Source organism: Penaeus japonicus, unplaced genomic scaffold, assembly GCF_977035675.1.
Source record: "Penaeus japonicus unplaced genomic scaffold, GWHDUDI00000001_assembly GWHDUDI00000034, whole genome shotgun sequence".
NCBI lineage: Eukaryota > Metazoa > Arthropoda > Malacostraca > Decapoda > Penaeidae > Penaeus > Penaeus japonicus.
Window position 1 is genome coordinate 41069 of NW_028234436.1, and position 8575 is coordinate 49643.

Sequence of the window (8575 nt, forward strand, 5' to 3'; positions counted from 1 at the left end):
GCCTGAGGAAGCGAGTGTGCTCGCATTCCATCAGATAGTGCTCTAAATTGGCGTCCGGCGCGCCACAATGGCTGCAGCGTCGCTCATCATGCCCAATGGTGGGTATGATTTGCCACGCACAAGGGTAGCCTAATCTCAGTCTGTGAAGACTGACTTCGGCTCGCCTTGGTAGTCTGTTAGAGAGTATCAGCGACTCATAGCCTGTGGCGTCTGAGTACCAGCTGGCCGAGGGGGAGGTTCTCGCTTCCTCTCTGTGGCGCTGCAGGGCACCGACCTGCCCTGCAGCCATCAACTTACGCCTTAGCAGTTCTCGGCTAGGATGCACCACAAGATTACTCAAGGGTTTTTTTCCTGCCTTCCTCCGCTAGCCTGTCAGCTACATCGTTCCCTTTAATACCAACATGGCTTGGAATCCAGTTGATGATAATGCGTCTACCCTGATCCAGGATTCTCTGAGCAATAGTGAGAATCGTGGTCAGAAGGTAAACGTTATCAAGGGGCGTGCATTGCTGCAGGCTGTCAATGGCGGCCCTAGAGTCTGTATGTATGACAACATGCCCGTCCGTCTGGGCTGCATGGGCTAGGGCTCCCATAATAGCGACAGCCTCTGCTTGGAGCGAGGAGGCATTGTCGGACACCCGCATAGCTTGTGCTACGTCCCTTGCTGCAAAGCCGGCGCCTGCAGTGTGGGAAATGGGGTCTACAGAACCATCCGTGAAGTAGGTTTTACTACCTGGTGGAGTGATTTCTGCAATGTTCCTCTCCGCCTCAGCCTTCAAAAGAGACGGAGAGTACTGAGTCTTTCTCCTTGACAGGTTCATGACAGAATACTCTATCAAGGATCTTGCCCACGGCGGGGCTGTGGCATAGTCAGGGTGGGGGAGGTCCATGCCCTTGACCAACAGAGTCTCCTTGAGCTCAAAGCGTATCAACACCCTGGCTGTATGAGACAGCCAGGAGTTGTTGGCAAAGAGTTCATGGTTCTGTACGAGCCGACGCTGCACTTTTTGTCTTAGCTGCGAGTCCGACGGGGACTGTAAGACTTTGGCAAGAAACTGAGCCGCCATCTGATCGATCCGGATGTCCAGAGGGAAAAGGTTGGCCTCCAAGAGTAGGTTAGCAACCTTAGCCCATATAGGAGCACCCAGAATGATCCTGGCGGCATCGTTTTGCATGACGTCAAGCCTTTGCCGTAGTCCAGGCTTGACCGTAATCAGGGCGACGGAGGCGTAGTCCACAATGGGACGGACAGCAGTTCAGTTCAGTTCAGAGAGATTTGCGAAGGCTTGCCTTCGCCCGGGCTATATGCACGAGGCGGCCCGGCCTCTGCCAGCTATAAGTGCTGACTCATCTGATCATCATAACTGAATGCTTACCGTGGCGGTTGGATTGCCTGAAGGCGCTCCAGTTGCCACGGGGAAAGCAATAGGCATAGCCGCCTTACCAACCCGGCGGCTGTCGTCTCAGGGCCCTGCCTGAGGAAGCGAGTGTGCTCGCATTCCATCAGATAGTGCTCTAAGTTGGCGTCCGGCGCGCCACAATGGCTGCAGCGTCGCTCATCATGCCCAATGGTGGGTATGATTTGCCACGCACAAGGGTAGCCTAATCTCAGTCTGTGAAGACTGACTTCGGCTCGCCTTGGTATTCTGTTAGAGAGTATCAGCGACTCATAGCCTGTGGCATCTGAGTACCAGCTGGCCGAGGGGGAGGCTCTCGCTTCCTCTCTGTGGCGCTGCAGGGCACCGACCTGCCCTGCAGCCATCAATTTACGCCTTAGCAGTTCTCGGCTAGGATGCACCACAAGATTACTCAAGGGTTTTTTCCTGCCTTCCTCCGCTAGCCTGTCAGCTACATCGTTCCCTTTAATACCAACATGGCTTGGAATCCAGTTGATGATAATGCGTCTACCCTGATCCAGGATTCTCTGAGCAATAGTGAGAATCGTGGTCAGAAGGTAAACGTTATCAAGGGGCGTGCTTTGCTGCAGGCTGTCAATGGCGGCCCTAGAGTCTGTATGTATGACAACATGCCCGTCCGTCTGGGCTGCATGGGCTAGGGCTCCCATAATAGCGACAGCCTCTGCTTGGAGCGAGGAGGCATTGTCGGACACCCGCATAGCTTGTGCTACGTCCCTTGCTGCAAAGCCGGCGCCTGCAGTGTGGGAAATGGGGTCTACAGAACCATCCGTGAAGTAGGTTTTACTACTTGGTGGAGTGATTTCTGCAATGTTCCTCTCCGCCTCAGCCTTCAAAAGAGACGGAGAGTACTGAGTCTTTCTCCTTGACAGGTTCATGACAGAATACTCTATCAAGGATCTTGCCCACGGCGGGGCTGTGGCATAGTCAGGGTGGGGGAGGTCCATGCCCTTGATCAACAGAGTCTCCTTGAGCTCAAAGCGTATCAACACCCTGGCTGTATGAGACAGCCAGGAGTTGTTGGCAAAGAGTTCATGGTTCTGTGCAAGCCGACGCTGCACTTTTTGTCTTAGCTGCGAGTCCGACGGGGACTGTAAGACCTTGGCAAGAAACTGAGCCGCCATCTGATCGATCCGGGTGTCCAGAGGGAAAAGGTTGGCCTCCAAGAGGAGGTTGGCAACCTTAGCCCATATAGGAGCACCCAGAATGATCCTGGCGGCATCGTTCTGCATGACGTCAAGCCTTTGCCGTAGTCCAGGCTTGACCGTAATCAGGGCGACGGAGGCGTAGTCCACAATGGGACGGACAGCGTGCACATAGAAGGATCTTAGTACACGGTGGCCAGCCCCTAAGCGCCGCCCTGACAGAGCTCTCATGACAGAGAGTCTTGCCTTGGTCCGTTCTAGGAGGTATTGAACCTCCGAGCGGAAAGTAAGCTTACTGTCAACCCATACACCCAGGTATTGGAAGACATTAACCCACTCTAGCTCTATCCCTTGGACTCGCAGCCTTTGGTCTCGGACATCCTGTTTCAGCGCCATTGCCTTCGATTTGGCTGCTGAGATCTTAAGCCCGACTCTGCGGCATTCCTCAGACATTAGATCCAGACAACGCTGGGTCTTTCTGATTAAATTCTCATTCTTCCTCCCAACAGAGATAATTGCCAAATCATCTGCATATGAGATGATCTTGCACCCCGCTGGGAGTGGAATGTCGAGGATGCTTAACATGAGGGTGTTAAACAGAGCCGGGCTGAGGACCCCCCTTGTGGAGTGCCATTCTCCAGGGGTAGATGCCTGGAAAGGTGACCTTGGAACTTCACTCTGGCAGTTCTGTCCCGAAAGTAGTCACCAATCCAGGCAAGCAATCTGCCCTTGATTCCTTTGCGGATCAGGACCTCTTGAATGGCAAGTGGGCTCGCCAATTCAAAGGCCTTCTCCAGGTCCAGGAAAACAATGACAGATCTGGTGATGCTGACAGTGCTCAGTAAGGTGGCTATACTGTGAGCAGTGCTCTTACCCCTTGTGAACCCGTGTAGGTGTTCATGTGGAGGTCCCAGCTTCCATTGGAGCCGGTTCAGTACCATTCTCTCTGCCGTCTTTCCCAGACAGCTGAGTAGAGAGATGGGGCGGTACCGACCCGGCTCCTTTGGTTTAGGGATGGGAACTATGTCAGCCCTCTTCCAGCACTGTGGTAGTGAGGAAGTCTCCCAGGACCTGTTGATAAGATGCAAGAGTGCAAGCTCACCTTCAAGTCCTAGGTGGGAAATGATGGGGTAGGAGATCCCATCACAACCGGGGCTGACCGCGAACTGGTCTTATATGTTCGCCTTAGTTCCCTCAGAGAGAACATGGCATCGGCATCATCAGGCTCGACCGCCTTTTCTCTGATGAGGGCATGCCTGCCTGGAAGCAGTTCCTCTTGGCATGCCCTCAACTCTGCTGGTAGACCGGCGCTACTTGTTCTTGCAGAGAACTCGAGTGCCAGTCTCTCTGCCTCCGACCGCGGGTCATGGTGGGTCATTCTGGGGGCTGAGCGATTTGTGGCCCGTCTGATGCGGTTCCACAGCTCTGTAAGGGAGGTTTGGTGGCCAAAGGACTCACACCACTCCAGCCACTTTTCCTGCTTTACCCTCTTAGCAGTTTCCTGAGCATCCCTGAGAGCCTCTCTCAAAAGAGCGTGGTTCTCAGGGGTTCTCTGTCTGCGGAAGTGTCTTCTGCACATATTGATTCTGTGGTTGACCTCCTTAACCTCATCATTGTAGTACCAGGCGTCTTTAAAACACCTGGACCACGGACGAGTTTTGGGAATGGTCTCTGAGGCTGCCTCGTCTATGGCATTAACTAGTCTTGCCTCAAGTGTATCCACATTATCATTATGTGAGAATTCACTGGTTCTGAGGCACCTGGCCAGGGCCTCCTGGAAAGCTTTCCAGTTGGCCCTGTCCACCTTCCATCGAGGATTGTGCTGGGGCACAGGGGCTGGGCCAGCATCCAAGATGGTGGTGACTATCCCATAGTGATCGCTCGTGGCAGTGTTGTCCACAGACCAACGAATCCTCTCGACCAAGGCCGCAGTGACAAAGGTAAGGTCAAGGACCCCCCCGCCAACGTGCGTAGGCTCCTGGTTGTTGAGGAGAGCAATCTCGGGGCATGACTCAAGCACCGCGGCTATGTGATAGCCTGCCGCATCCCGGTTCCGCGTGGGAGCCAGGATGGGGTGGTGGGCATTGAAGTCTCCCCCTATGAGAATTGGCTCGTGTGCCGCAGCAGCACAGACTTCACTAATATCTAAGCTCCTACAGGTTGGCCTGCTGTACACATTGTACAGCTTGAGGGGACCCCCAGCCATATGGATCTCAACTGCTAGGAGTTCAACACCTTCTCCACACTGCACAGGATCGGCAATCAGGGAGCAGGGAATATTCGACTTCACAAGGGTAATCAAACCTCTGGTGCCTTCGCTAGAGGGCAACACAAAGGGATGATATCCTGAGAAGCGAACAGTGTCTCCTGTTAGAGTCTCCTGGAGCATGACAATGTCAATGTTCCGAGATCGCACGATCGCGTGGAGAAGGGCATTCCTTCGAGAAAAGCTGTTGATATTCCACTGCAGTATGCTTAGATTAGGAGCCATTGTGCTAATCTGAGTCCATTAAGTCTGCGTCGTCAATGACGTCGACATAATCGGTCTCAGTGTCTGACGCCCCAGTGTGGGTAACGTCAGACATTTCGGAGTCTGACAACTCCTTGGTGAGTTCCTCACTGATCGTGATTTCCTCACTGGACTCGTCACTGTCGTCAGGACAGGTCGAGCCATTAGAAGGGCTGGGTCTCCTGGGAGGTGGAGAACCCCTGGTCGCCTTGACCTTCACTCTGGATGGTCGTGGCTTCCTCGCCCTTTGGGGTTTGGGTTCAGGCTCTGCCAGTGTGGTCTTGGCCGCGGGTTGGGTGGGGAGACAAGTCTCACCCTGGGGGTTTGTGGGGAGAGGAGTCTCGCCCTGAATTGGATTGGGTGTAGAGGCCTTGGGCCTTACATCCCTTTCCTTCAGGGCAGCGACAGTCTGGGTCATTGCCGTGACGGCGACCTCGACTGCCTTCTCCGTCTCTTCACTGGTCCGTCCCAATGCTGACGCAACTGCTGTGACAACTGCCGTCAGCAGGAGCGTCAAGTCATTCTCCGTAAACAGAGTTTGACTCTCCGCTCTTGGGTTGGCCTTTGGTGTGTTCCCAGACCCCTTCCGGGTCTGTTTCCGTCTTGGAACACCCACCAGGGCCGGAAACTCCTTTGTGTTGGAGGTATCCGGTGGTGGTTTTGTTTTGGGCGGTGCTTCCTTCCTCTTAGGAGGGGGGGGAGCCCTTACCCCTTTGTTCTGCCCCCAGACGTAAGTGCCTGGAGGGGCAGGAACAAAGTCCGGTCGTTTTGCAACGACCTCTTGTCGCCGTAGAGCCTCTTCCTTCCTGACGGAACATCCGAGGCTCCAGGCATGGTGCTTTTTGTGGCAGTTGGGACACTTGGCAGTAGTGTCCCGCTTGCCCTCCTTGTGTGCTTTGAGGCACACCTCCGTGCTGTGTGCCTGACTACAGACACCACACTTCGGCTTTGCAGAGCAAGTGGCCTGGTGGTGTCCGTACTTCTGACACGTGAAGCAACGGAGTGGATCAGGGACATACGTCCTGAGGTTGTAGGAGCCCCAATTACCAAGGTCCAAGGACGCAACTGGGGCTCCCTTCAAGGTGACCAGGACTTGCCTGGTTGGGTGCTTCCCTTTGGAAAGTCGGGAAGCTCCCACCACCTTGGGATGGGCGGTGATGACCTCAAGGTCATACATCTGAGGGAAGCCAAGAAGCACCATCTTGGACTTCCTCTCATCAGAAGTCAGGGCCGCCAAACTCACCTTCCGTCCGTCCTGGAGCTTGTCAGTCTCCTGGAGGAAGGTGAGAGTGGCCTGGTCCTTAGGGATGATTATCATGCCTTTGTCTTTGGCAATTCTAATCGTCAGACGGCACTGTCTCTGGGTTTCCAGAGCCCGTACCATCTGATAAGCGTTGTCGAATCCTTCCGGTTTAGGGGGAACCCTAAACTGGGGGAACCGACTCGGGGCTACAGACTCGCCCTCCGAGTCTGTAGCCGGCCGAGGACGCTTAATGCCTGCCTTCCGAACCGACGCCGGAATTTTGGCAGTGGGGCCAGCAGGGTTGGAGGGTCCTGTCTGGCTTCCATTTTTAGCTTGACTCGTCTTCTGAACCGACGCCAGAGACTTGTCAGTGCCAAGGGCTGGTTTGGAGGGTCCAGCCCGAGGCTCTTGGGTAGGCTTTCTCTGAACCGACGCCAGAGCCTTTCCCAACTTTTTACTTTTGTCACCAAGGACCTTAAAAGGTTCCAAGGTGACAGCCTTGGTCATCTTCATGCCAGGTTCGTCAACGTGGGGGTCAGTCAGGGGTTTTTTTGAATGAGATGCCATATATGTAGTGTTCAATTCATCCTCCCACGCCCCCACCCACCACGGAGTCCAACAAGGGGAAGCTGTGCACTGAGACCATGCTCAGAAGCCACAGGGGTGGTGGGAGGATATACGCAACCCCTGCCTCGCATTGATGGCACTCGCAAATACATGCGATTGCCTGCAAGACAGGAGCTGCTTGACCCTAGCCTAGCTCAAAAGAGAGACCAGCCGATTGACCTAATCGAGCCAAGATCAGGCCACCCGTCTTGCTGGAATAGAGGACCAAAGAGGCGTGTTGCTAGCCGCAGGGCGTACTCATACACGGCATCGCTCAACCTCCAGGACTCCCGTCTCCCAGCGCACAGGGGCGCCACGCACGGCAAACACGTGGGCAGGTGTGTGCCCCCTGGGGGGAGGACCAGGGGGGGGGTGTGATCCCACCTACTAGATCAGCACCTAGGAACGCTTAGTCGTCCTTCCTCGGAGAATCAACCGCTAGAAGGCCACCTCAACGGGAGGGAGAGACTGGCCAATTCTAGAACGGGCTCTTCCGAGGAAGGAGTTCAAGCCCCCGCGCCACGACAAGGCGGTTCCTTATTGCGGGGGGGACGGACAGCACCTGAAATTTCCTTATATGTGCCGACACGGGCGCCAGCCTCAGGTGAGTGAGGCCCAGCTAGTGGCTCAACGGGCGTGCGAAGCGTTGCCATCTAACGCTATCGGTAAGTTTCAACGGTGGGCGCCTATAAATAGGTAAGCTCTGGATTTTGATTGCAAGGTTTTTGAGATACCTATAAAGCAAGCATCATGTCAGGTCGTGGTAAGGGTGGTAAGGTCAAGGGAAAGTCAAAGTCCCGCTCGAGCAGGGCCGGCCTTCAGTTTCCTGTAGGTAGGATTCACCGCCTTCTGCGTAAGGGAAATTACGCTGAACGTGTCGGAGCAGGTGCCCCTGTGTACCTGGCTGCCGTCATGGAATACCTGGCTGCTGAGGTTCTCGAGCTGGCAGGTAACGCCGCCCGTGACAACAAGAAGACCCGTATCATCCCCCGTCACTTGCAGCTGGCTATCCGTAACGACGAGGAACTCAACAAGCTCCTCTCTGGTGTGACCATTGCCCAGGGTGGTGTCCTGCCTAACATCCAGGCTGTGCTCCTCCCCAAGAAGACTGAGAAGAAATAAATCTTTCTCTCGGTTGCCTCTTTTCAACAACATCGGCTCCTTTCGGAGCCACAAAATCTCCCTAGAGATGTAATTGACTACTCAACTTATCAATCCCAAACTAATAAACTAGCTACTCAACCTCAAACCCCAAGCCCAAATGCATAGATTGCAATATCAATGTCATATTCTTCAATAACATTGTCATTATACTCAACTTATCAACAACTCACCGATGCCCCCACACCATACTAAGTGCCAATCAACTAATTTACTTATCATCCACCCAAAAGCAATTCAAAATTCCAATATCAGTGTTCATAAAGAATGAGAAAGAGAGAGAGAGAATCAAAGCGAAAGAACACATAAGAGAGAGAGAGAGAGGGAAAGAAGAAGAAGAGAGAGAGAATCAATGCGAAATAGAGAGAGAGGGAAAGAAGAAGAAGAAGAGAGAGAGACTCAAAGCGAAATAGAGAGAGGGAAAGAAGAAGAGAGAGAGAATCAAAGCGAAAGAAAACATAAAAGAGAGAGAGAGAGGGAAAGAAGAAGAAGAGAG

At 53.9% G+C, this 8575-nt stretch overlaps 1 protein-coding gene across 1 annotated transcript; it reads left to right on the forward strand.

The window, feature by feature from the left end:
• Positions 1–7624: 7624 nt before the first annotated feature.
• Positions 7625–8096, forward strand: LOC147467631 (histone H2A-like). Its single transcript, XM_086530677.1, has one exon. The coding sequence runs from the start codon at positions 7669–7671 to the stop codon at positions 8038–8040; it is 372 nt and encodes a 123-aa protein (XP_086386803.1). The 5' UTR covers positions 7625–7668; the 3' UTR covers positions 8041–8096.
• Positions 8097–8575: the final 479 nt, after the last annotated feature.

Coding starts and splice junctions, on each gene's coding strand:
- LOC147467631 (XM_086530677.1), top strand. CDS start 7,669: ATGTCAGGTCGTGGTAAGGGTGGTAAGGTCAAGGGAAAGTCAAAGTCC.